Source organism: Equus przewalskii, chromosome 10 (genome assembly GCF_037783145.1).
Source record: "Equus przewalskii isolate Varuska chromosome 10, EquPr2, whole genome shotgun sequence".
Taxonomy (NCBI): domain Eukaryota; kingdom Metazoa; phylum Chordata; class Mammalia; order Perissodactyla; family Equidae; genus Equus; species Equus przewalskii.
In genome coordinates this window covers 42,632,971-42,659,670 of record NC_091840.1, presented here as the reverse complement: position 1 = coordinate 42,659,670, position 26,700 = coordinate 42,632,971, and the positions used below count along the sequence as shown (strand labels likewise).

Here is a 26,700-nt window from a genome sequence, read left to right as displayed (position 1 = left end):
AGTAGGTGGGACCTGTTGGCATGTCAGGATTTTGCCTTGGGGATGGAGAATGCATGCATTTGTTTCATCAATATTCCATCTCTAGCCTCTTCCCACAGCATCTATAATTGAACCCTGAATCCATAGTGCAGCTAAATAGGAAACTTCCCCTAGAGCCTGAGGTCTGTTCCTGGCTTCCATCTACCTGCCTAGCTTTGTCACCACCACTCTGCTCCCCCTGCCCTGGTGGGCTTCTTGAACTCTTTAAAGGCAGAAGCATATATTGTTCTGCTCCGTATTTTCACGGCTAACCACACTGCTGGGCACACCATAAATGCCAAACAATGGGTGCTAAACTATACTAGGTTTCTCAGGCAAGGTCCATTCTTCTGGCAAGTCACCTGGCCAGGAATACCCTTGCCCATGCGTCCCTAGCTGTCCCCACCCACCTTGCCGTCATAGTTACTTCTTCCATTGAGTAATGGAGCTTCTTTATTTCTACCACCTGTGAGAACCATTCCAGAGACAAATTTCCTCCTGAGGATTAAATAACCGGTTTTACCCCCTGTCTTCTTCCTGTTTCCTTCAGAAATGGAGGGGGTGGGGCAGAGGCAGAGGGATACAGATAGCTAAGAAATGAGAGTTCTGACAGCCCTTAACTGATGGTGCCACCCTGAACACACTACCGTCACCTCTGGCCTCTATGGGAAGAACCGGGAAGAGTCCTAGAAGCTGAGGGCTGGATGTGAGGAAAGGAACTGAAGGGCTTGTTTATGGAGAGCAAGGCATCCAGGACCAGACTCACTCTCTCGGACATAACAGCATTCACGTACACATGCCCCTCCAGAAGGCAAGGACTGTGCTACATACTGACACCCAGAGGGCTTACACACCCTGTTAGCTCCTCCTGCAAGGCCTTAGCTACAGGGCACGCGCACAAAGGACAGGTAAATACGAAGATGTTCATACAAGCACACACATTGGCAGAGACTACAGACACATGCACACACCTGGAGGCACTCTCAGCCCGCATGGGCACAAACATGTAAAAGGTGCTCACGCAGGCACGCACACCCACAAGTACACACACACACACAGGATCCAGAGGCATGCACATGACCTGAAGAGCGATCCCAGGGCCCATGGGCACATTACACACCAAAAAGTCATTCACATACTCACAGAGTATGTGGGTGCATGTACCTACCTAGGGGGCACTCCCAGGGTGCCTGTGCACACATACATGCATCCAGGAGTTCACACAGGCAACACACCTAGAGGGCGCTCCGAGGGCCCAAACACACACCTAGAAGATGTTCGCACAGGCACACACCGAGGACGCAGACGCGCGCCTAGAGGGCGCTCGCAGGGTCCGCGCGCACACGCACGCACACACACACCCCTGGCCTGCCCCCGCCTCCGCCTCCGCCTGCGCCTCCGCCTCCGCCTTCGCCTTTGGGAGGCCCGCGCTCGCCCAGCGCCCTTCCAGGCCCGTGCGGAGCGGATTGACAGCGGCCGGGGGGCGACCCTGCCGGCGCGGGGCCTGGGGGGAGCCTGGAGGCGCGGCCAGCATGGAGGCGCTGCTGCTAGGCGCGGGGTTACTGCTGGGCGCCTACGTGCTCGTCTACTACAACCTGGTGAAGGCCCCGCCGTGCGGCGGCATCGCCAGCCTGCGGGGCCGCACGGCCGTGGTCACCGGTGAGTGCGGGCGGGCGGCCGGGCGGCCGGGAGGCCCGGGCGGCGGGGTCGGCGGCCCGGCCGGCTCAGCGCAGCTCCCTCCTGCCGCCCGCAGGCGCCAACAGCGGCATCGGGAAGATGACGGCGCTGGAGCTGGCGCGCCGGGGAGCGCGCGTGGTGCTGGCCTGCCGAAGCCGGGAGCGCGGAGAGGCGGCCGCCTTCGACCTCCGCCAGGTGAGGGAGGGCGGGGCGGGGCCAGCCGGGCGGGCCGGGAGCGCTGGATAGACACACCGGGACACCGAGAGGTGAGCGGGGCGGCTCAGCGGGACCCAGCCCCTGAAAGGAGAGTGCAGCTTGGTTCGTTAGGTGCAGAAGAGGGCGTGCACAGGTGTTCTAGTCACACGGGGAAGGGGAACCAGCCCCAAGCTGGGGAGTGGGCTCCCTGAAGGAAGTAATTGCTGTTCTGAGACGTTTAAAAATCGGTAGAAGTTACACTAATGAAACAGTGGGAAAGGGAACAGCAGAGGGAACAGAATAAGCAAAGGCCCCGGGGCAAGATTGGTCTGATATAAGAAACCAAAAAAGGTTTAATGAGGCTGGAGCTCAGAATATGAAGAAAAGAGGCAAAATGAAGGGGCTGGAGGCTCTGAGCCAGGGCCAGGTTCTGAAGGCCCTTAGAGACTCTATTGAGGAGATCAGATTTTATAGGATGGGCAGTGGAGATCCAGTGAGGGTCCTTAGCAGAGTCTGGACTGTCAGAATAGCCTTTTGGAACGAACCCCTTGGTAGCTGTATGGTGCCTGGACTGGAGGGGGCAAGAGTGGGTTAGAGGAGACCAGTTAAGAAGTCTGTTGTAGATTTTAGGGAAAGCAATAATAGGCAAAGGGTATGATAATGTTAATGATAGCAGGCACCTACACAGTGCTGACTGTGTGCCAGGCACTGTTCTAAGTATTTTACATATATTAACCATTTAATCCTCACCACAACTCTATGAGATAGGCACTATTATTATTATTCCCATTTTACAGTGAGAGAACCAGGCCCAGAGAGATTAAGTATCCTGCCCAAGCTCACACTCTAGAAAGAGGCAAAGTCAAGATTTCATTCCAGAGTCTACACCCTTATCCACTACATTCTAATGCATAGGGGCAGATCTTAGCAATCGGAGGGGGTGGACTCAGAATTTGGTGCCTGGGGAGAGGGAAGAGGAGAGAGGTACCTGGTGACAAGCCGGGCCCTTGCCGCTTCACAGGAGAGTGGGAACAATGAGGTCATCTTCATGGCCTTGGACTTGGCCAGTCTGGCCTCTGTACGGGCCTTTGCCACCGCCTTCCTGAGCTCTGAGCCACGGCTGGACATCCTCATCCACAATGCCGGTGAGGGGCAGCAGGCCCTGCAGGGGGGCGGTGGGTGGCCAGGGGCAGCTGTCCCCTCCAGCCAGGCCTTGCCGGGGGCCAGTGGACACGTGGGAAGGATGCCCCCTGCCAGCATCTCACAGATGGGGACACTGAGGCCTGCGGGGATCCCTCTGGAGCAGTTGCTCACACCTAGCCCCTGCCCCAGGGATCAGTTCCTGTGGCCGGACTCGAGAGCCCTTTAACCTGCTGCTGCGAGTGAACCACATCGGCCCCTTCCTGCTGACACATCTGCTGCTGCCCCGGCTGAAGGCTTGCGCCCCTAGCCGGGTGGTTGTGGTATCCTCAGCTGCCCACCGGCGAGGGCGTCTGGACTTCACACGCCTGAACCGCCCAGTGGTGGGCTGGCGGCAGGAGCTGCGAGCATATGCTGACAGTAAGCTGGCCAACGTACTGTTTGCCCGGGAGCTCGCCACTCAGCTTGAGGGCACTGGCGTCACCTGCTATGCCGCCCACCCAGGTGAGGCCTGGTTCTTTGGCTGCTATACTTTGCTTTGATTCCCCCTCTCCCATCCTCGCCCCATCCTGTGCTCCCCCAGCCTCTCACTGAGCCGCAGAATTGCAGAGCAGAAAGGAAGCATGGTCCAAGGAGAGACATGGTCCTTGCTGATCTTGGAACCAGGCTCTCCTTTTCTGGGTTCTTCCTCTCACACCACAAGCTTGGATGCTGACTACTGGTCAGGATATGGCAACAAATAAGGCCCAGGTTCTCACCCCAAGGAGCCATTCAAATGACTGAACTGACTCCAATATGATGCTAATGATGCTAGCCAATGATTATTCATTCATTCAAGAAGCATTTACTGAGTACCTACTATGTACCAGGCATTAATCTCCATGCTAGGGATGTAGCAGTGAACAAAACAAAGACCCCATCCTTGTAGTTAAATTCTAGTTTAGGGGAGGGGGAGACAGCTAATAAATAAATACAAAGACAGGTTATGATAAAGTGCTATAGGGAAAGATAAAACAGGGTAAGAGAAATCTGAAATGACAGGGGTGCTATTTCATCCATGGCAGTCAAGGAAGACATATCTGCAAAGGTGACATTTGAGCAGAGACCAGAAGGAGATGAGAGAATGAGCCATGTGGCTTTCTGGGGAGAAGAGTATAAAGAACAGAGCAAAGAGCAAGTGCAAAGGCCCTGAGGCAGAAGTGCCTGGTGTGTTTGAGAAAGAACAGGGAGTCTTAGGTGGCTGAAACAGAGTGAGAGGGGACAAGTGGGAAGAGATTACATCATAGAGATGGGCTGGGTCATCAGGGTTCTGGAGGTCCACTATAAGCATCTTGGCTAATAGTTTGCTTGAGACAAGTGATGAAGACCCGTCCCTGCATGTTGAGAACAGGTTACAGGATAACAAGATCCTGCCCTACCCTTTTTACCATATTACATTTTAGGTACTCATTGCCTAAGCTCATTATTAATTATAATAGTGACGATAATAATTACAACTAACCCTTATCCAGCCTTTATTACACTCCATATCTCTAATGTCCAAACAGTGGCTGGTCAGATGTTAGTAAATGTTTGCTGGTTAATCAAAAGACCAAGGTTTGGGCTAGTAGAAAAGATGGAGAGAGACAGAATTGTTTGAGGCAGGGGACACAGGGTGAGCAAAATCTGGGAGATGGGGATGTCCAAGGAGTTTCGATGGAGAGGAGGAAGCTTGCTGTTGGAAATAAGTGAGGCCACCTTATAGGGGCCCTGAATGCCTGGTAAATACCACCCTGGTTTCCCGGGAACTGGACTCTGTTCCCCACTCCCTTCTAGCTGTGTTCTCGCTGCTCTTACCCTGGGCCCTCACCCACTCTCCCCCTCCTTCCTTTCTTCCTGTCCACAGGGCCTGTGAACTCGGAGCTGTTCCTACGCCACGTTCCCGGATGGCTGCACCCACTTTTGCGCCCACTGGCTTGGCTAGTGCTGCGGGCACCGAGAGGGGGTGCCCAGACACCCCTGTACTGCGCTCTACAGGAGGGCATTGAGCCCCTCAGTGGGAGATACTTTGCCAACTGCCGTGTAGAGGAGGTGCCCCCAGCTGCCCGAGACGACCGGGCAGCTCACCGGCTGTGGCAGGCCAGCAAAAGGCTGGCAGGCCTTGGGCCTGGGGAGGATGCCGAGCCCGATGAAGACTCCCAGCCTGAGGACTCACGGGCCCCATCTGCTTTGAGCAACCCCCACCCTGAGGACCCCACAGTTTCTGAACCCTACCCCAGCCCTCAGAGTTCACCAGACTTGTCTAAGGTCACACGCCGAATTCCGGTTAAAGCTGAATCTGAGCGCCAAGGCTCCTAACCCCCGGGCTGGGATGCTTTCTGTGGCACTTGGTGGCCCTTGAAAGCCTTAGCTGTGTGCAAGGCCTTCCCTGGGCATTGAGGGGTTTGCAATTTTTACCCACATGGTTGCTTTCTGGGGCTTTAAGTCATGTCCTGGACAGCTCTTTTCCTGGCGGAAGGAAATATGGGGGGATTGTTTCTTCCTGAGAATCTCCAGATTGAGAGGCGGAGTGTAATGTGCCAGACACTGCTTCTCAGGAATTTGAATTTCATGTTTCCAGGCCCCACCCTTGGTGATGCGGATCAGCTCTGGATGAGGGCCCGGGAATTTGTAATTTGATGCACTGCCAACATGGAGAATTACTGAACCGGTCCCTTTGCAACCTGTAGCCAGATAGTTCAATTACCCCCATTTTGCACAGGCGGGATTAGGCTGCAGAGGTAAGGGACTCACCCAAGGTCTCTCAGCTCGGAAGAGCAGGGACTGACATTGGAACCCAGGCCACCGGACTCCAGGGCCGACTGCTGTAGGTGGGCGCCGGGCGGTGAGGCAGGGCAGCGCGGTCGTCACCAAGGCGCCCCGTGGGAGCAGGGGGAGGCCTTCCCGGGTGCACGGCGGCCCCGGTGCAATAAAGCGTGTTGTCTGCGGGGCCGCGCTCGTTGCCGCCTCTCTCGCCGCGCCGGCCCCGCCCTCTGCCGCTACGCTTCCGGCGGGGCTGCGACCGCCGAGGGGCTGGCCGGGCGGCCGCTGAGGGTGGCGGGATAGGCTGGGCGCGGCCGGGCGCCGGGTGTGGGCCGGCTGCTGCTGTCCAGGCCTCAGCGGTCCCCCAGGGCCCTCAGTCCCGCCGGCGCCATGGGCAATTGCCACACCGTGGGGCCCAACGAGGCGCTGGTGGTTTCAGGTGAGGGGGCGCGTCTTGGGCGGGGGCTGTGCCGGGGCGGGTGGGTGAGGAGGGGGCTGGGGGCGGTGGCCGGGCGGAGAGGGGCCGGCCCGGGGTGGGGACGAGGCGGGAGCGCCGTGTGTCGGGCCCGAGTCTGCCGCGCCTGAGACCCTCCCAGGAGAGACCCCATGCTCCCAGTGCCCGGGCCCGCGCCCTTGAGCGCTCACTGGGGTGCCCCTCCCGCCGCGGTTTCCCCGTGTTTACCACCCCCTTCTCCGCCTCCTCCCTAAGCAGGATCTGCCCTCCGTGGCCTGGGGGGTCCCGAGCCGACGCCGGGGGATTCCGGGAGGGGGGCACCGGGGGTTCCCGGAACGCAGCGGTTTGGCCAGATTCCGGCGTCCGGGACGGGGGTGGGTCGCGCGGCTCTGAAGGGCGAGTGCCTGTGGGGAGGGGCCCCGGGGCCGGATGCTTCCTCCGGGCGCCGTGAGACCCGTTAACTCCGAGCAGGCTGGGGCTTGCTGGGCTGACTGGCGTTGGGCGCTTGGGAAACGCGGGTGCTGCCTCCGCGAGTGGAGAAAGGCGAATGGCTGTGCCGCTCCGGTTGCTTAATGCTGCAGGTTCGGGCATTTCCGTGCGCTTAGGCGGGGCTTGGGGACTGCGGTATTGGCGAGGGGAGAGGTATCTGGCCTTAAGGCTGCTTTTTAAATCGTATATTTGGGTATCTTGGAAGGTGGCTGAAGTCTTTGAAGCCGTCAGCTTGGGCAGCCCTGGCTCACAGGTGCTGGGGAGGGGCGGTGTTTCCTGGCAGCGTGGAGGCCGCTGGCTGCAGGAATCCTTCCTGCCTGCCCACTGTCAATGCCGGGTTTTAGCCTGTGTGCAGTTACTAAGGCCAGCTACACAAGTGGGGAGAAGGGGGTGGGCTAGGCCAGGGCTTGTAGCTGCCCACACTTGGGGAGGTGTGATAAATCCATTGGGAACTTTTACTCCGGAACATGGCCTCTGGCTCGGTTTGGATCTCAAAATCAATCAGTCCACTGGAACAGGAAATCCCCACTCTCCCTGACCCCCTACTCCTGCGGGGGAGGTAAGATACTTCACTTCCCTAAAGACCAGAGACGGTCTCTGGACCTGGAGGGAGACCCCCTGAGAGCGCTGAGGCCAAGCTTGCACCTCCACAAGACCCAGGCCTGTCTCCCAGCCCCTACTCCTGAAGAAGGCTTTCAGAACCCGAATCTGCATGGCACTTTGTTTTCCTTGTGGAGTTTGTTTCTGAAAGTCCAGACTCTGGGCTGAGGAGACAAAAGCTCGCTCCTGTCCCTGTGGAGAGCCTTGAGACTGGGGGATGAGAGGAACACCTAAGATGCCCTGTATTTTCCAGTTGCCAGAAACCTCGTCCTCTGGCCAGGGGCCAATGCAGTGCTAGCTTTGAAGCTGTTTTAGGGGTGGGGGTAGGAGGCTGTGGTGAGAATTGAGGGTGCTGGAGTCAAGGAAGAGTGGGAGAGAAGAGCAAGAGATAATACCTAGCATAATAGTACCTTGTGATTTGAGATGATCAAGCTGAGATGCATCTTTGTCTTGCTGGTGGACTCCCAGGAGAGCAGAGCAAACACTGCCAGCCCCGCCCCCACCTGGTTACTTGGGCATCTAAGTCCAGAGACATCTCACTCAGCCCCATTTCAGGAAGAGGATACGCCTCAGGGTCATCTTTTCCACCTGAAAACTCTGGAAGTTCTTCTGGTTGTTTAACCTCCCTCCTTCATTCTGTAACATAAAACTTTTTTCTCTGTTTCTGCTTTGGAGAATTTAAAAGGGAAATCCAAATACCATACACCTTTCTCTCATCTCTACAATAGGCAGAGGTTCTTAACCTGAGGTTTGTGGATAGAATTTAGACGTCTGTGCATTTGGATGGGGGGGGTACATTTTTATTTTCAGGAACCTTACTGAAATTTCACATTTCCTATGAATGTGAATGTCGACAACAGTCCATGATAGCGTTAGCAGATATTTTCCTACCGTACTGCAGTTGTTGCAGAACCTTAAAAGTCATTTCTGCTCATCACTATTGAAATTTAGCTAGTTATTAGACCTGCCACTAGAGCTTATAATTTACATTATCACACATTTGGTTTTAATATTTTGACAACTTCCAATAGGATTTATTTCTTATGTATTTTATTTTATGCATTTAAGAACATACCGGCATTGCTGGACTACTAAGGGGGTTTGTGCCTCAAAAAAGAGTAAATCCCCCTTGTAGAGAGTGGTGTCTTCTGGAATAGTAGGAAGAAGACGGTGGAAGAGGGGCAGGAAGGAAAGAGTGTTCTTGAGAGGGCAGAGTGAGGCTGTGTCTGGGAAGGGGCTGAGTAGGGCAGAGGTTATCCTGGGCTTGGTTGTGATTCTTCAGCTTGTTTGAGGACAGGGCAAAGGAAAGCAAGTTGGGTTAGAAAAAGTGAGATAGAATTAGGAAAAACTTCCAGGTCTCAGGACAATGCGAGCTAGGGAGGTCAAGGAAGGGGCACCTAAGTGTCCCTTCTGAGAGTGATGCTCAGGCTCAGTGTGACCAGGAAGCTGGGAGGAAGATACCTTCCAGGGGAAGAGGGTGCTGAGAATGGGGTAGCCTGGCAGTCCCAGCTTCCTGTTGTTGCTAGCCCTGGAACCTGGTCATGTGGCTTGGCCAAGGCCCAGCATGAACTGCAGCAGCCCACTTCCAAGGTCAAAGAATGAGTTAAAGGTAAAGGATGGACACCCGCCCTGGTTCCCGCCCCCATTCCCCCTACACACACACACGCACACAACCACTTTCTTCCACAGCACATTGAGAAGCCCCTGGAGCTGACTGGAGGCAGCCATGCCCCAGCTCCCACCAGGCCAGAAGAAGTGGAAAAAGCTGTGATTTTTGCCTCTCTTCCAGTTTCGCTGCATCTCGACATGGTTTGGGTTTCAGATTGACTGCTTATCCTTAGAGGCTCCTCTACCCCACTCCCCAGCGTAGAGAAGCCTGCAGTGGCTTACCTTGAGCAGCAGCCCTGTGGACAGGTATTTCCACCACAGAGAAGCAGACAGAGACCTAAGACCTCCTCTTCCCACCCCTACTCACACTGCGGGGCAGCTCTTTGCTCCTTGGACCTCTGGCTCAGCTACTTGCCCACTATGCACCGCTACTGTGTCTGGCCTGGGTCACCACAAGAGGCTTCCACCCGGTCTCTTTGACCCTAGTATGTTCCTCTTGTGCAAAGTGGTGTTTCTAAAATGCAGATGTATTATTGTCGCTCCCCAGCTTAAATCCCCAAGTGACCCCCCATCTCACACACACACACCACCTCCCTGGCCTAACAACTAAGACTCTCTGTTCCCTGCTGTGGGTCCTCAGAGACTCTGTAACCCAGCTACTGGAAACTACCCCTGACCCTTAATCTTGGGAGGAACACACCCTGAGGCTTTCCTGAAGACCCAAGTTTGTGAACACAGAAGTGATGACATCCACTCGCTGTTTCCCAAATCACGTTTCCTTTGAATCGTTTCCTGTACCTTTGCGCTGCAAGTGAACTGCCCCTCCAGCTTTTGCCAGAGTTTTCTTGAACTTGATGAGTAATTTTGGCATTAGCAGGAAAGTTCATGACAAGAATTTCAGGAACTGATTTTTCTCCTTTCTATATAGAGAGCATGCCAGACGTGGCTACGGCATAAACCTGGGTCATGGCCAGATTCAACTTTCTGTTTAGCTGATACGCAGTTTCCAGGAACCACTTCCTTTTCAGATCCTTTCCCTTTCTCTTCACTTCTCCCATTGGTACCATGAGCTGGCCTTTGTTTTGAGGCCCTGCCTTTCCCATCTGCTCCCATAAGAGGAACAAAGTCACTCCAAAAGATGTGGGAATAACCAGCCTCACTGAGATGTGTCTGCTGGGCATGAGCAAGGCTCCTTCCTAGGCTCAGAGATGCCCTCCCTCCCATCAGCCTTCCAGTGTTGGCAACCCCCTGCATTCCCTCCCTCTGTCTGTGCCTGCCCCGATAGCAGGTGAATCGCATGGCATTACAATCCTCTCAGGAAAAGGTGCCTCATCCTAGTGTCATCTCCTTCAAGATAGGAATTGTATCTTCCTCCCTGTTTCCGTAGCACAGAAAAGTACTCTTTGTTGAATGAATGGTTGAATGAAAGATGGAAGCTTTTCCTGCTCACTCCTGCCCACTGACCTCTTCTCTTCTCTGAAAGCACTTGCATTCTGAACCACTCATTGGATATGCCCTTTTTTATGCAAATTGCCTGTCTACTAAACTAGATTCCAAGGCCCTTAAGGGCATGTCTCCCATTTATATGCACCCTCAGCACCTGGCACCTGACAGTGGGAGTCATCAAGTGTCAGAGCCGGTAAAGGCCCAAGAGTGCTTTTGGAGGGATGGGGGATAGACACACCCAAGAACTGACTCACCAGCAGTGGTTTGCTTTGCTCTCCAGGGGGCTGTTGTGGTTCCGACTATAAACAGTACGTGTTTGGTGGCTGGGCCTGGGCGTGGTGGTGTATCTCCGACACTCAGAGGTAAGGGCCTGGGGCCTCCGGAACCGGGTGGGCAAGGGAGAAAAGGGTTTCCAGTCTTCCCCCCTTCACCCCACAGGTCAGCTAGGGCATCTACCATTTGCTACATTCCATTCTAGGGGGCAGGGGCCTCCTAAGAAGCAGGGAACATGGGTTGCACAGGTATGGAAGAGGTCTGCTGTGGGCACCTCCTCCTCAGGGGTGTGCTTTTTTCCATTGGAGGCATCACTTCTATCCTGGAGAATTCAGGGTCATGCCCAGGCAGAATCCCAATTCCCTGATTCTAGCTCAAAGTTATATTTATGAAGCCTCAGTTATATGCCCTGTTTGGAGTGGGTGCAGGGAGGAAAGAAAGGCTGAAGAGACCCCTTACACACACCCTCACCTGTGCAGGCCCTGGGACAATGCAGGCAGGGGCTAAATGGCAGAGAATGGATGTACAGGCTGAAGTGGCTCTGTGACAGTGGCGGGTTAGAGACAATGGGTAGAAATCTAAGGCGTTGGGGCTGGCGCCGGGCAAGACAGATCTCGACCTCCTAAATCAGTCTGGAAAGACTTACTAGAAGTAGGGAGATTTCAGCTCCCCAGAGCCCCTGGCAGGGCTGGACTTGGCCTGGGCCTTTCCTGCCACCCTCACTGGCCCCCCAGGAGGAGATGAGGCAAGCCAGCTACCTTTCACCATCACCCCTTCCGGATTTTGGGACATGGGGGTGGGGCCCAGATCCTTCCAGGCTAGGACCCAGGCAACAAGGGCAGCAGAGCAGGATGGGCGGGGGCGGCGGGGGGGTCATCCCGAAGGGAGAGTCATGGAGATTCCACTGGAAATCCCCCTCCACCTAAGCCCCACGAGAAAGAAGCCCCATGGCTGCACTGAGCTGCCAATGCTTGAGGCTTCAGGAGGTCTGAGGGTGTCAACTAGAGTCAGGGGCATGGGAAGCATGTCACAACTTTTTAACTTCACTGATTTCCCAATAACCCTCTCCACTCTCCCGTCTCTCCCCTCACTTTGCCCTGCCTGAGCTGAGGGACCCTGGAGGACTCTTCTAGCCTAAGGCCAAAAGTGTCAGAGAGTAATCAATCCTGGTCACAACTTCCTCTCAGGAGGATTCTAGGCACTCCTGAGTGGGCCACTTGGCCTGTGAAAAGTCCTGGGGTGCCCTTTCCAGAGACACTGCCACCCCACCCCACCTCACATGCCATGCAGTCCTGGGACCAGAGTCCTTCCTGTCCCAACACTTCGCCCTACAGCTGACCCCAGAGAGTTTCTGACTTGCCCAGAGACCTGTCCTGGGCCCTCACTGCTGAGGCAACACCCCTGCAGCCCTTTCTCCACATCTTGGTCCCCTGCTCCCTCTTCTTGCTCCAGGGAGCAGAGCCCCAGGGCCGGAGGGCTAAGCTTCCCTGACAGCAGGTTTGGAAGTGAGGGGTGGAGGGCCTTGCACCTCGTCCTAGGAAACTGATCTCACACACCCAGTCTCAGCATCCTGCTCTGGTTCCACTTGCTGTGCAGTCTGAGCCTGCAGCCCCTCCCCTTTTGGGCCCTGTTCTGGGGGCAGCCCCTTCCCCACCCCCTAGCCTGCTTGGGGGACATCTCCACAAGAGTGGGCCTTTATTTCCCTAGGCCGGCAGGAGCCTCTTAGGTCAGTGTAGAGTTTCTAACCCAGCCTGGATCCTCAGCCTCCCTTTCAGATTACTTTCTGCAGCCATCCTTCATGTCACCTGCCCTTGGTGTCAGCCATTCTTCTCCAGACTCAGTGAAGCCCCCTCTGCTGCACTTTGCTGCCATGTCCTGTACTATCCTGAGGCCCTGGTGTGCACAGCTCTCTCCCCCTTACCTGAGCGATTCCTCCACTTCTGGCATCTGAGCTGCAGCCTCCTGTCTTCCCTCCTTCCTTCCCTCCTTCCTTCCCTCCCTTTCCCCTGTCTCTCTCTCTCCTCCTTCCCCAGAAGAGAGCTTGGTGGTTTCCTGTCTGAGCTGGATTGAGAGTCCTCTCAGGCCCAAGGGTGCTAGTGTTAGGTGCTTGAATGAAGGCATTCTGTGCACACCTGCTGGCACTGTGAGAGCTGAGGTGGGGGCTCCACATTGCCTACTGCTCACATCCCCGCAGTCCATCTGCTTCTGCTCCTTTAGCCTCAGCCTCTGTCCTCCTTCCTCTGGTTTAAGGAAACCTTCCACACTGTCCACAGCCTGGCCTCTGCCTGGACCACCACCCTACACACACTCACGCGCACACGCTGCCCTAGGGAGGCCTAGCTAGTAGCTTGTAGCTTCAAGTAGTTTATTTTTGCCATGACTCTCTTCTCTGCCTGTGCCCAACTTGGGAAATTCCTAACGGAATTACTCCATCATCTCCCAGTCGTCCCTGTGAATATTCTAGCAGGGGCACACTTTCTCCCCAGCCTTCCTTCACACACACACACCCCCAAACAGAAAATTCAAAGTTTTCTTTGGGCTTTTCTGGCCCTAACTTGCCTTCTTAGTGATATGTAGCACAAACCTTGAGGGTTTGTGCCTACAGCAGGATTTGGCATTTGCTGTAGCTCATTAATCCCCGGAGTGGCCTCCCCCTCCCAATTTCTGGAAACACAGGCTTGCCTGTGTTTGGAGGGTGGAGTTGAAGCTAAGTCTCCCAGGTTGTGCCAGGAATCTCCTGGGCAAGTGAGGTGGTGGGCAACCTGAATGCCCTGTGTACAGGCCTCCCAACCTCAGGTCCTGGGCCCAGGGCATCAGCAGGCTTTCCACCCAGCCCAGCAGCTCCTCCTTGGAAGGGTATGGGGGCCAAAGAAGAGACCCAGAGGCCTCAGGCCAGCAAGGGTGTGTGTCTGTCCACTTACAGCCCTAGGCTGAGCTGGCAGTGGGGAGCTGAAGTATCGAGAACAACCCGCCCTACCCCCAGGCATCAGGCATCAGTGCTTGTCTGGTAACCACTGTGTGTGTTTGCTGTGTCCCCTCCTACCCTTTCCTGTCCCTACCTCTCCCTACCCCCTGGCTGCTCCTCAGACTGTCTCTGGAGGTTATGACCATCCTGTGTCGCTGTGAGAATATTGAGACGTCGGAGGGGGTCCCGCTATTCGTAACAGGGGTTGCACAGGTAATAACCCACCTGCTTCCTCCTCTGTGTCTAACCTTCTCTCTTCCTGCCCCACAGGGCCTGGCAGGCAGAAGCCAGGTGGACTCCCCTCCTAAGGGTGTGCCTCCATCCCCTCTGCTCCCACTTCTGCTGCTCTGGGTGCCAGGATGGATCCCTATAGATCCCCAGCTCCCTTGCCCACGCCCACTGGGGCTGCTAGTGGGGAAAGAGCAAGGGATTATGGAAACTCTGCCCCTTGGAGCCTGCCCCGTGGCACAGCGGTTAAGTGCGCACGTTCCACTTCAGCGGCCCGGGGTTCGCCAGTTCGGATCCCGGGTGCGGACATGGCACCACTTGGCAAGCCATGCTGTGGTAGGCATCCCACATATAAAGTAGACGATGGGCATGGATGTTAGCTCAGGGCCAGCCTTCCTCAGCAAAAAGAGAAGGATTGGCAGCAGTTAGCTCAGGGCTAATCATCCTCAAAAATAAAAAAATTAAAAAAAGGAAACTCTGCCCAAGTCTGCCAGTGAGTGTCCTTGGATGTCAAGTCTAAATTGGGAGTAAGTTGAGGCAGGAGACATAGGCTCTTATGTGACAGAGCTGGGCTGTCCAGGTAGGGAGGGTTCAGTCCTAACTACTCCTGCTGAAGTCCTAGTCCTCCGGGCACCACAGAGCCCCATCTCCAGGCAGACACCCCAGGTTCCAGCCCTAGCCCTCCTCCCTGTAAGGTCCAAAGATGGGTTCCATGGGGAGTTCTGTTCCCCCAGCCCCTTTGCCCCCTCCAGTCTCCTTGACAGGCCTGAGCAAAAAGAGCCTTGGCCATTCCCTGCCCCTAATTCTGTTGAGAGGCGTTTGAGCAAATCTCTTGTTGCTAGGCTTCAGTTTCCCCATTTGTAAAATGGGGAGAATCATGCCCTCTCTGTGCCTTGTTAGGATATTAGAAAGGCAAGTAAAATGCTATGAGGGCACAGTGGAATTTTTGGAAAAGAAGTGCTAGAGAATCCCAGGCTTTTTTATGAATACGATCTCACTTCAGAAAGCAACTGACCTGGTGTCTCACTCTTTGTTGCCGTGCAGCTGGAGCTGATGAAACCCATTCCTGAGCCAGGGCGTTCAGTAACTCCAAGAGCTTTTCTTGTAACGTGCAGGTTCCCATCTTCATTGCTTCATTCACCAGCTCTGTATTGTGCACCTTCCCGGTTCCAGGCGCTGTGGATACAGCAGTGAACATCAGGAAACCCATGTCCCCTCAGAGCCTACGTGTTGGTGGGTCCCCAGGCTGAAAGACACCTAAACCTCTTCTTACTCATCCCCTTCACAGTGCGTGAAACTGCCCTTCAGCCTTCTCAGGCGAAAACCCTGCCCCACCACACCCTTCCTCACCCATCCTGCTGTCTCTAATCGGGAAGGGGACCATCCCCATCTCACCTGCCCCTGGTAGCCATGGGAGGGCAGGCTTCAGTACAGAGGCCTGAGAAGAAGCTCGGGCACCTTGTGTGGGATGGGTAGGGTCCTGGCCTCCCTTGATACCCTGTCTAAAGCAGCCCTGTCCCCCTCCAAACTAACTACTCTTCTTTACCTTTTTTTTTTTTTTTTCCCTTCTTCTCCCCAAAGTCCCCCGGTACATAGTTGTATATTTTTAGTTGTGGATCCTTCTGGTTGTGGCATGTAGGACACTGCCTCAGCGTGGCTTGAGGAGCGGTGCTATGTCCCCACCCAGGATCCAAACCGGCAAAACCCTGGGCCACTGAAGTGGAGCACACGAACTTAACCACTCAGCCACGGAGCCGGCCCCCCACTACTCTTCTTGAAACAACTGTAAATGCCCATGTCCCTTTTAAGCTGGGCGACGTGGACGCTTGAGGACTCAGATTTGTCTGGTGGAAGAGGTCTTTCTAGGGTTAGTGCTCCTTGGCCAGGAAGCTCTAATGTGACTCTAGCCCTCATTCCCTGCTTAACCCACCTGGCCCCAACCCCAGAGGATAGGCTTCAAGTCATAGCCTGTTACCAGGTAGAGGGACCAGGCAGGGCTTCCCTGGCAAAAGCAGATGCAGGATCATTTCCATCTTGGTCCAGCAGTGGGTATACTCCCAGCATGCCAGGCTTTCAGGCAGAGCTTTCTAGGCAACCTCTTGGGGCATCCTGGGATGCTGAGCAGACCTGGGGAACAGATGAGGGCTGTGGAGGATGTGCAGATGGCACCCATGGGCGACCTACACAGCACAGCCTGGATACCAGCACTTTTGCTGTCCCAGGACACACACACACATATCCCTGAACTCTCCCCACTCCGCACCAGCCCAGACCACCCTCAACCACTTCTCTACTTCTTTTCCACTCTTCAAGCCAGGCTGCTTTGAGCAGAGGACATGTGTGCACATGGGCACACACTTTCACTCCTTCCCCTGGAGCAACCTGCACCCCACCCTGCCTCCCACCCCCGCCTTGCCTTCTCACCATCTCCTTCTCACATATTCCCAACTACGACCCCCTGGAGAGTCCTCGCTGCCCTCCTCCGAAACAGGACCCCTGGCCCGTCCCAGCTGGAGTAGTGAGGTATTGGACTCTTCCCCCACGCCCCAGGCCCTGGGCCCCCAGACCCATGCCCCTGTTTTGCATTTCTTGGCAGGATTTCCCTAGAGATTATGACGTTACAGCCCCGCTGCGAGGACGTAGAGACGGCCGAGGGGGTAGCTTTAACTGTGACGGGTGTCGCCCAGGTATAGTAACTCAGCAGCCCTGCGCATGTCCGTTGAGCTGCCTCGTGCCCGTGCTGGGGTTTGGGGGGAGGAGGAGAGGACGGCAGCCAGGGGCAGTCTCTCTCCAGTGTCCCTGCCCCCGTCCCGCCTTCTCAGAGAGGTTCGTCACCACTGGAACGTGCTTAGTCGGCCCCTTGGCCACCCAGCAGGACTAACAGACATCCCTTTTCTCCTCAGCAGGCCCACGAGGGACAGAACCAGTGCTGAGGGCTGCTGTCTCACTAACCCCACCCCATTCTTTGCAGGTGTCGGAAATGCCACCCCAGAATCCAGGCCTTCTCTGTTCCCTGGGTAGGGGCTGAAGGGGTAGGGACCAGAAGACAAGGCCGCGTGAGGCAGAGGAGCTCTGGGCTGCATTATATTCTCAGCTCGGTGCCTGGGTGAGGGGCTTCCTGCTCTAGTCCACCTCTCGACTTCACAGGGCAGCGAGATTCAACCGTATTATAGGCCTCTGGTGAGGGGGTGTTGGCTTAGTACCTCAGGAAGGAAAGGCAGGAGGATTCCCACCCTCGGTGGGAGCCCCCTGGACCTGTCTCCTGCCCTGTCCAGGCTCTTTCCTAGTCTGTCTATGTCCCTCTTGTTCATTCTTCTTTTTGCACTCACTGCCTCTCAGCCTGCAGGTCTCCCACCTGTGAGGAGCCTGTAAGAGAGGAATTGGTTAATGAGGGAACAGTGAGTGGGCTGGAGGGGTGGAGGGACGAGCCCCAAATGCCCAGGAGAGAGGCCATACCAGGCCCTGGGGCTGCCAGTGGAGATGAAATTTCTCAGTCTAAGAATTCCTTGTGTGTTCTCCCCACTAGAGGCCTCAGGCAGACTCACCCCCCACCCCCACCCCCCGCCCCCCACCGCCGACACCCCACTGCCCCTTAGGCCTCCAGGTCTGAAAAGGGAGGGGAGGGGCCAGCCACCATCCTCCACACCTCTGGGTCTGGGGCCTCCGTCTGCCTCCCGCCGGCCTGGCTCAGGCACCTCTGTGACCTCCGGCAGGTGAAGATCATGACAGAGAAGGAGCTCTTGGCCGTGGCCTGCGAGCAGTTCCTGGGCAAGAACGTGCAGGACATCAAGAATGTCGTGCTGCAGACCCTGGAGGGGCACCTGCGCTCCATCCTTGGTGAGGCCCTGCCCACACCAGGGACCCCTCTGCTGTCTTCCAGGAGCCTCACAGTGCCCCCAGGCCAGGGCCATGGAATGGGGTGGGGCAGAGCAGGGGATCTGTCAGTCCCACTGAGGTTTCTAGCTGAAAAGCTGAAACATTTTCCCTCAAGTATTTTCTTCGAAAACTTCAGGTGACTTGAGTGAAAGGGAGGGCGTTGAGATGGGCTGAGGGGCTGCCAGTCTGGGCAGGCACCTGGTGCTGCTGAGGACACTTTTCCTCACCCAGCCTGGACCCTGCAGGAGGAGGCTCAGTGTTATACACTGTTAAGGAGAAGACCCAGCTCAGACTGCCCGACCCCTGCATACCCTCAGGCCTCTACTTGCACACCCCTTCCCTTTCCCAGCTGGTTGCGCCCCTAGGGAGCCAGCCCATGATCCCTCTGCCCCCAGGGACCCTGACTGTGGAGCAGATTTATCAAGACCGGGACCAGTTTGCCAAGCTGGTGCGGGAGGTGGCAGCCCCTGACGTCGGCCGCATGGGCATCGAGATCCTCAGCTTCACCATCAAGGTACAGTGTGATGGGAGGACTGTAGCCAACCTGCCGTGTCCATCTGGGAGCAGGGGGCTTGGCAGGAGGGGCACTTTTGTGCCTATGACTTCCCAGCGATGACTCCCCCTTCCTTCCCCAGGACGTGTATGACAAAGTAGACTATCTGAGCTCCCTGGGCAAGACACAGACTGCCGTGGTACAAAGAGATGCCGACATCGGAGTGGCCGAGGCCGAGCGGGATGCAGGCATCCGGGTACGTGGGCTTTCTTTCCTGCCCCCAGGGACAGGGAGCTAGGGGTGCTGGGACCATGGTTGCTTAGGGTACCCCCAGCACCTGCCCCTCCTGCTCCCAGGAAGCCGAGTGCAAGAAAGAGATGCTGGACGTGAAGTTTATGGCAGACACTAAGATTGCCGACTCCAAACGAGCCTTTGAGCTGCAAAAGTCAGCCTTCAGTGAGGAGGTCAACATCAAGGTGAGAAGCTGTAGGGTATCCTGGGTTGGGGCTCAGGGCTCAAAACTTGGTGGCCAGCCTCTGACATGCTGACCACACTCCTACCGCAGACAGCTGAGGCCCAGCTGGCCTATGAGCTACAAGGGGCCCGTGAGCAACAGAAGATCCGGCAGGAAGAAATTGAGATTGAGATTGTGCAGCGCAAGAAGCAGATTGCAGTGGAGGCGCAGGAGATCCTGCGTGTAGACAAGGAGCTCATTGCCACAGTGCGCCGCCCCGCCGAGGCCGAGGCCCACCGCATACAGCAGATCGCTGAGGGTGAAAAGTGAGTGCCACCGGGTGCCAGAGCTGGGGGACTAGTCAAGCTCCTCTGCCGCCATGCACTCCCTCCACTCTCCTGACCGCAGTTTGCAAGCCACTTCTCCTCCGTACCTGCTTATTCCTGCCTCCTGCATGGGATTGTTGTCAGGAAGACTGAATTAGATAAAGGAGGTTCGAGGGCTTAGTATGATAATTGGCACAAACGGCAACCTGGTTAGTCCCCTCATTTGGACCTGGGAGCCAGTGGCCTGTCCCTGACCAGAGCCAGAAGGCCAGGGCACCCCCCTTCATGGGTCCCCCACCCCTGACACCTGCCAGAGCAGAGGGCTTGAGGGTTTGCTGGCCCCCAGGCAAGGCTTAAGGGGCCCTTGGCACTTCCCACTGATCCTGTCTGGCCTGGAATCCCCCAGGGTGAAGCAGGTCCTCTTGGCACAGGCAGAGGCTGAGAAGATCCGCAAAATCGGGGAGGCAGAGGCAGCAGTCATCGAGGCAATGGGCAAGGCAGAGGCCGAGCGGATGAAACTCAAGGCTGAGGCCTACCAGAAATATGGGGACGCAGCCAAGATGGCCTTGGTGCTGGAGACCCTGCCCGAGGTGAGGCTCCCATCCCAGGCTGGGGCTAGCTGGGCAAGTGCTGAAACTTCTCTGGGCCTTGTCAGTAGCACAGCAATAGGCTGACTAGAAGGTTTAGATAGGGGCATACTCAATGGAGGGGCAGGAACCCTACAATAGGCATAGGTTCATCCCTGGCCCACTGGGCCTCTCTGACCTTGGCTTGCAAATAAGAGCCATCCAGGTTGCTTTGGGGTTTGGGTGAGGTGGAGAAGGGAGGGAGAGATGCTGGACAGGGCAAGTGGACAGAGTCAGGGCACCAGCCAAGCTCTCTTCCCACTCTGCCTCCTAGATTGCTGCCAAAATTGCTGCCCCACTCACCAAAGTCGATGAGATTGTGATCCTCAGTGGGGACAACAGCAAGGTGACATCAGAAGTGAACCGACTGCTGGCCGAGCTGCCTGCCTCTGTGCATGCCCTCACAGGCGTGGACCTGACTCAGGTGTGTGCCTAGCTAGCTGTGCTGGGGTTGCCTGGGCAGCCCATTGAACGGGCCCAGGTGGAACAGTTGTGGACCCTGGAACCAGGACCTCATGGCATCTCCCATCTTTGCAGATACCCCTGATCAAGAAGGCCACCAGTGCACAGGTGTGAGGCTCCTGAGGGCCCACACCCTTCAGCAGCTGCCCACCTCTCCCTTCAGCACTCGTTTTAATACCACAGCGACAACAGGAGCGTTACTGACTCTGGTGCCTTATTTTGTAGGGACCAGAAGTGCTGCGTGTGCAGGCCTTCTCTGGCTGTCTTCCCTTCTCTCCTGTCTCTGTCTCCTTCCTCTTCTCCTCTTCCCAACACCCTCACTTTCACTGCCATGTTTATCTGGTTTATCTCTTCCACCTTCATCTCCCTGTTTGTCTCTTCATTTATCTGTTTTCTTCCCTCTCTCCTCCCGCCCTCTACACACATCATGTAGTTTAAGCTAAAGATGTTTATTATAATCACTGTCTGTCTCTGGGAGGTGGCCCTGCTGCTCCTCCGAATCCTGGTGCCTTGAAGTTCTCTGTGTATCTGTCCATCCTCCCTGTGGCCCTGGCCAGAGCTCAGCATGGGTGCAGGGGGTCTGGGTAGGATGGCCAACCTCCCCTGTCCTGGCCTGGTCTTCCCAGTCCTCCACCCTGCCCCAGGAAGCCCCCAGCCTCACCCACTCTGGCCCTCTAGGCCTAGGTAGCTATGGCCTGCAGGCCCAGGGCCATTGCTCTTCACTTCACCCCTCTCCGGCCCCAGGCCTGCTTTCATCCCTTCCCTCTCTCTCCCCTACCCCAGGGGCACAGAGGCAAGGCCTCCTGTCTATAACAGCTCCCTCGGTTTACTACTGCCTTAGGAGGCCCCTGTTTGTGCTCAGGGAAGTCCCTTTCATGGACACGTCCCTACTGGGTGGAGTGGGGCTTGGTCCCATCTTTCCTAAGCCTTTGCGGGATCAGGGTCTAGCCCTGTTGGGGACTAGAAAGTGTGTAGACCCTCTTCCTGCTAGGGCTGCGCTGTCCTGGGTATCAGGCCCAGGCCCTTCCAGTGGGCAAGACTGTGCCAACCCTGTACAGAACCAAGTGCTGTTGACTGGCCAGACTCCATACCCCTTGTGCCATCCTTCTTGGCCAGAGTGATAGAGTTCCAGCCATGGGGAAGCAGCCCAGTCCTCTGTCTCCTTGCCCTAATGGAGGCAGAAGAGCCCAGGACCCAAGCATCCTGGCCAGGGTGCTGTGGGTATTCTATGGTCCCAGTCGCCTACCCCTGGCCCTGCCCCAGCCTGTGTAGCTCTTCCTGCATGTGGATGCTGCGTGTCTGGTATGGGGCTTGGATGCTGCACTGCCCCGCTACCTGTCCCTCCTGGTAAAATAAAGATCTGTTATGCCCATGCCCTGTATTGTGTCTTCTGTGAGGGGAGAGACTGGGGTCAAGCCTCAAACAGGTCCCCCACCCAGACATGACTTCAGCCTGAAGGCTATATTTTGTCTGTTCTTTACCACCCTAGCCACTGGGGGGCATCAGTACACTGGCCTTGCACCCAGTAGCATCCTGGGCAGGGCCACCTTTGGCCCAGGTACTGAGGCTGGACCTGAGCCCTGGGCGACCTGTCTCCATTGCAGGAGGAAGGTGGAGGGGTCTGCCAGGCTTACTGCACCTCTGTGCCTGTCCTGAACCCCTCTGTGATGGAGCCCATTTCTCAAGCTTAAGAGCATAAACTTGAGTCACACTGCTTGGGTTTAAATTTCAGCTCTATTCTTTATCACTTATGTAATCTTGGACAAGTAACTTCATCTTTCTGGGCTTCAGTATTCTTATTTATCTAATTCTTGCTATGTGCCAGGCATTGTCCTAGATGCTGGGGAGACAGCAGTGAACCAAACAAATCCCTAGCTTTTAGAGTTTATATTCAGGTGGGGAAAACAAAATGAGAAAAATGAAATATACAGTATGTTAGACAATGGTATATATGTACTAGGGAGGAAAATGAAACAGGAAGAGGAATAGGAAGTTGAGGGTGTTGAAATTTTAGGGTGTCAAAGGAAGGCTTCATTGAGAAGGTAGCACTGAGGAAAGTAAAGGAATGAGCCATGCAGATATCTGAGAGAAGAGCTTTGTGGCCAAAGAGCCCGAGAGGGAGTGTGTCTGAGAACAGTAAGAGGTCAGTGTGTTTGGAAACGAGAGAGCGAATGAGCAGGGGGCAGCGGCAGTAAATGAGGTCAGGATGGAACCCTGTTTCCAGATCATGTGGAAACTTAATGGGGCGTATTTTGGCCTTTACTCTGAGATGGGAAACCACTGAAGGGTCTTGAAAGAGGAGTGATGTGATCTCACACATCTAAAAAGATCGTTCTAGGGGCCGGCCCCAGAGCTGAGTGGTTAAGTTCACGCACTCTGCTTCAGCGGCCCAGGGTTTCCCCAGTTCAGATCCTGGGCTCAGACTTGGCACCGCTCATCAAGCCATGCTGAGGAGGCGTCCCACATGCCACAACTAGAAGGACCCACAACTAAAATATACAGCTAGATACTGGGGGGATTTGGGGAGAAAAAGCAGAAAAAAAAAAAAAAGGTTGGCAGTTGTTAGCTCAGGTGCCAATCTTTAAAAAATAAAAGGATCATTCTAGGCCCTGAGACAATTCAGGGAAAAGGGAATCTCTTTTCCAAAAATGGTGCTGGAAAAACTAGGTCTGTTTGGGGAAAAAAATTGAATCACAACCCCTGCCTCACTCCATACACAAAAACTAGTTTGAGCTGGATCATAGACGTAATGTAAAAACTCAAACCATAATATTTATAGAATAAGAGGAGAGTGTTTTTATGACCTTGGCATAGGTGAGATTTCTTAGGACAAAAAAAAAAAAAGAGGACTTACTGTAAAGGAAAAATCAATAATTTATGATAAAAACCCTCAATAAAATGGGTATAGAAGGAAAGTACCTCAACATAATAAAGGCCATATATGACAAACCCACAGCCAACATCTTACTCAATGGACAAAAACTGAAAGCCATCCCTCTGAGAACAGGAACAAGACAAGGGTGCCCACTTTCACCACTCTTATTCAACATAGTACTGGAAGTGTTGGCCAGAGCAATTCGGCAGGAAAAAGAAATAAAAAGAATCCAAACGGGCAACAAAGAAGTAAAACTCTCGCTGTTTGCAGACGACGTGATCTTATATATAGAAAACCCCAAAGACTCCATAGGAAAACTATTAGAAACAATCAACAGCTACAGCAAAGTTTCAGGGTATAAAATCAACATACATAGATCAGTAGCATTTCTGTACGCTAACAATGAACCAACAGAAAAAGAACTCAAGAACTCAATCCCATTCACAATCGCAACAAAAAGAATAAAATACCTTGGGATAAATTTAACCAAGGAAGTGAAAGATCTATACAATGAAAACTACAAGACTTTCCTGAAAGAAATTGATGATGACATAAAGAGATGGAAAGACATTCCATGCACATGGATTGGAAGAATAAACATAGTTAAAATGTCCATACTACCTAAAGCAATCTACAGATTCAATGCTATCCCAATCAGAATCCCAATGACATTCTTTACAGAAATTGAACAAGGAATCCGAAAATTCATATGGGGCAACAAAAGACCCCGAATTGCCAAAGCAATCCTGAGAAAGAAGAATAAAGCCGGAGGCATCACAATCCCTGACTACAAAGCATACTACAAAGCTACAGTAATCAAAACAGCATGGTACTGGTACAAAAATAGGTGCACAGATCAATGCAACAGAATTGAAAGTCCAGAAATAAAACCACACATCTATGGGTAGCTAATCTTCGACAAAGGAGCTGAGGGCCTACAGTGGAGAAAAGAAAGTCTCTTCAACAAATGGTGCTGGGAAAACTGGACAGCCACATGTAAAAGAATGAAAATTGACCATTCTTTTTCACCATTCACAAAAATAAACTCAAAATGGGTCAAAGACCTAAAGATTAGGCCTGAAACAATAAGTCTTCTAGAAGAGAATATAGGCAGTACACTCTTTTTTTTTTTTTTTTTTGAGGAAGATTAGCCTTGAGCTAACCACTGCCAATCCTCCTCTTTTTGCTGAGGAATACCGGCCCTGAGCTAACATCTGTGCTGATCTTCCTCTACTTTATACGTGGCACGTCTACCACAACATGGATTGCCAAGCGGTGCCATGTCTGCACCCGGGATCCAAACCAGCAAACCCCGGGCAGCTGAGAAGCTGAACGTGCGAACTTAACCACTGTGCCACCGGGCCGGTCCCAGCAGTACACTCTTTGACATCAATTTCAAAAGAATCTTTTCGAACACCATAACCCCTCAGACGAGGGAAACAATAGAAAGAATAAAGAAATGGGACTTCATCAGACTAAAGAGCTTCTTCAAGGCAAGGGAAAACAGGATTGAAACCAAAAAAACAGCCCACTAATTGGGAAAAAATATTTACAAGTTATTTATTCGACAAAGGGTTAATCTCCATAATATGTAAAGAACTCACACAGCTCAACAACAAAAAATCAAACAACCCGATCAAAAAATGGGCAGGGGACATGACCAGACATTTCTCCAAAGAAGATATATGGATGGCCAATAGAAACATGAAAAGATGCTCATCATCACTAATCATCAGGGAAATGCAAATCAAAACTACACTAAGATATCACCTTACACCTGTTAGAATGGCAAAAATATCCAAAACCAAGAGTGACAAATGTTGGAGAGGTTGTAGAGAAAAAGAAACCCTCATACACTGTTGGTGGGAATGCAAACTGGTGCAGCCACTATGGAAAACAGTATGGAGATTTCTCAAAAAGTTAAAAATAGAAATACCTTATGACCCAGGCATCCCACTACTGGGTATCTATCCTAAGAACCTGAAATCAGCAATTCCAAAAGTCCCATGCAGCCCTATGTTCATCGCAGCATTATTCACAATAGCCAAGACGTGAAACCAACCTAAGTGTCCAGCAACTGATGATTGGATAAAGAAGATATGGTGTGTATATATATATATATATATATATATATATATATATATATATATTTATACAGTGGAATACTACTCAGCTATAAAAAAGGACAAAGTCCTCCAATTCACAACAACATGGATGGACCTTGAGGGTATTATGTTAAGTGAAATAAGCCAGACAGAGAAAGACGAACTCTGTATGACTCCACTCATAGGTGGAAGTTAACATATAGACAAAGAGAACTGATCAGTGGTTACCAGGGGAAAAGGGGGTGGGGGGAGGGCACAAAGGGTGAGGCGGTGTACCTATAATATGACTAACAATAATGTACAACTTTAATTTCACAAGGTTGTTAACTATCATAATCTTAATTAAAGAAAAGAAAAATGAATAAATTGGACATCAAAATAAGTCTCTGTTCATCAAAAGAAACTTAAGAAAATGAAAAGGCAAGCTAAGTCAGAAAAAATGTTTACACGTATCTATAGAACAAAGGCCCGGCGGTGCAGTAGTTAAGTGCGCACGTTCTGATTCAGCGGCCCAGGGTTCACCAGTTTGGATCCCAGGTGCAGACATGACACCGCTTGGCAAGCCATGCTGTGGTAGGCGTCCCACATATAAAGTAGAGGAAGATGGGCACTGGTGTTAGCTCAGGGCCAGTCTTCCTCAGCAAAAAGAGGAGGATTGGCAGCAGGTGTTAGCTCAGGGCTAATCTTCCTCAAAAAAGACACACAAAAAATGAAATACAATGCCCACTCAGACCAATGAGGGTGATGAGAAGCACTCGGATTCTGGATATATTTTGAAGTAACCACACTTGCTGATGTATTGGGTATGAGAGAAAAACAAATGAAAAATGCCTTCAATGTGCTATGTCCTTCAATATGCCATAGGTTCAACACAATCCCAATCAAAATCCCAAGAGATTATTAATTGACAAACTAATTCTGGAAGTTATAGGGAAATGCCAAAGGACAAAGAATAAGCAAAACAAACTTGAAAAAGCAAAGTCGGAAGATTTAAACTATCAGATATTAAGACTTTATTCTTGGGGCTGGCCCTGTGGCTGAGTGGTTAAGTTTGCGTGCTCTGCTGTAGGCGGCCGAGTGTTTCATTGGTTTGAATCCTGGGTGCGGACGTGGCACTGCTCATCAGGCCACGCTGAGGCGGCGTCCCACATGCCACAACTAGAAGGACCCACAACGAAGAATATACAACTATGTACCAAGGGGGCTTTGGGGAGAAAAAGGAAAAAAATAAAACCTTCAAAAAAAAAAAAGACTTTATTCTTCTTCTTGTTTTCTTTTCTCTTTTCTTTTTTTTGAGGAAGATTAGCCCTGAGCTAACTACTGCCAATCCTCCTCTTTTTGCTGAGGAAGACTGGCCCTGAGCTACATCCATGCTCATCTTCCTCTACTTTATACGTGGGACACCTACCACAGCATGGCTTGCCAAGTGGTGCCGTGTCTGCACCCAAGATCCAAACTTGCGAACCCTGGGCCACCTAAGTGGAATGTGCGTACTTAACCGCTGCATCACCGGCTGGCCCCAGTCTTCCTCTTTGTGCTTCAGGAAGATTGTCACTGAGCTAACATCTGTGCCAATCTTCTTCTATCTTATGTGGGATACCGCTACAAT

At 53.3% G+C, this 26,700-nt stretch overlaps 2 protein-coding genes across 12 annotated transcripts; both read left to right on the top strand.

The window, feature by feature from the left end:
* The first annotated feature begins 1,325 nt into the window (after nucleotides 1–1,325).
* Nucleotides 1,326–5,998, top strand: DHRS13 (dehydrogenase/reductase 13). The gene is made up of 5 exons (XM_070562745.1): nucleotides 1,326–1,677; nucleotides 1,772–1,890; nucleotides 2,912–3,035; nucleotides 3,223–3,534; nucleotides 4,916–5,998. The coding sequence occupies exons 1-5, from the start codon at nucleotides 1,551–1,553 to the stop codon at nucleotides 5,365–5,367; spliced, it is 1,134 nt and encodes a 377-aa protein (XP_070418846.1). The 5' UTR covers nucleotides 1,326–1,550; the 3' UTR covers nucleotides 5,368–5,998.
* FLOT2 (flotillin 2) lies at nucleotides 5,941–21,483 on the top strand. 11 transcript variants are annotated; one of them, XM_070562735.1, is made up of 13 exons: nucleotides 6,050–6,250; nucleotides 9,144–9,268; nucleotides 10,689–10,770; nucleotides 13,769–13,859; nucleotides 16,471–16,561; nucleotides 17,588–17,711; nucleotides 18,146–18,264; nucleotides 18,386–18,499; nucleotides 18,600–18,719; nucleotides 18,809–19,023; nucleotides 19,430–19,613; nucleotides 19,924–20,073; nucleotides 20,187–21,483. In XM_070562735.1, exons 5-13 carry the CDS (start codon nucleotides 16,487–16,489, stop codon nucleotides 20,223–20,225), a joined length of 1,140 nt encoding a protein of 379 aa, XP_070418836.1. In that variant the 5' UTR covers nucleotides 6,050–6,250; nucleotides 9,144–9,268; nucleotides 10,689–10,770; nucleotides 13,769–13,859; nucleotides 16,471–16,486; the 3' UTR covers nucleotides 20,226–21,483. The 11 variants fall into 11 exon arrangements, with proteins under 11 accessions (XP_070418831.1, XP_070418833.1, XP_070418839.1 ...); XM_070562732.1 differs by lacking the exon at nucleotides 13,769–13,859 and having other exon boundaries at nucleotides 5,999–6,250; XM_070562733.1 differs by lacking the exon at nucleotides 9,144–9,268 and having other exon boundaries at nucleotides 6,044–6,250.
* The last annotated feature ends 5,217 nt before the right edge of the window (nucleotides 21,484–26,700 follow it).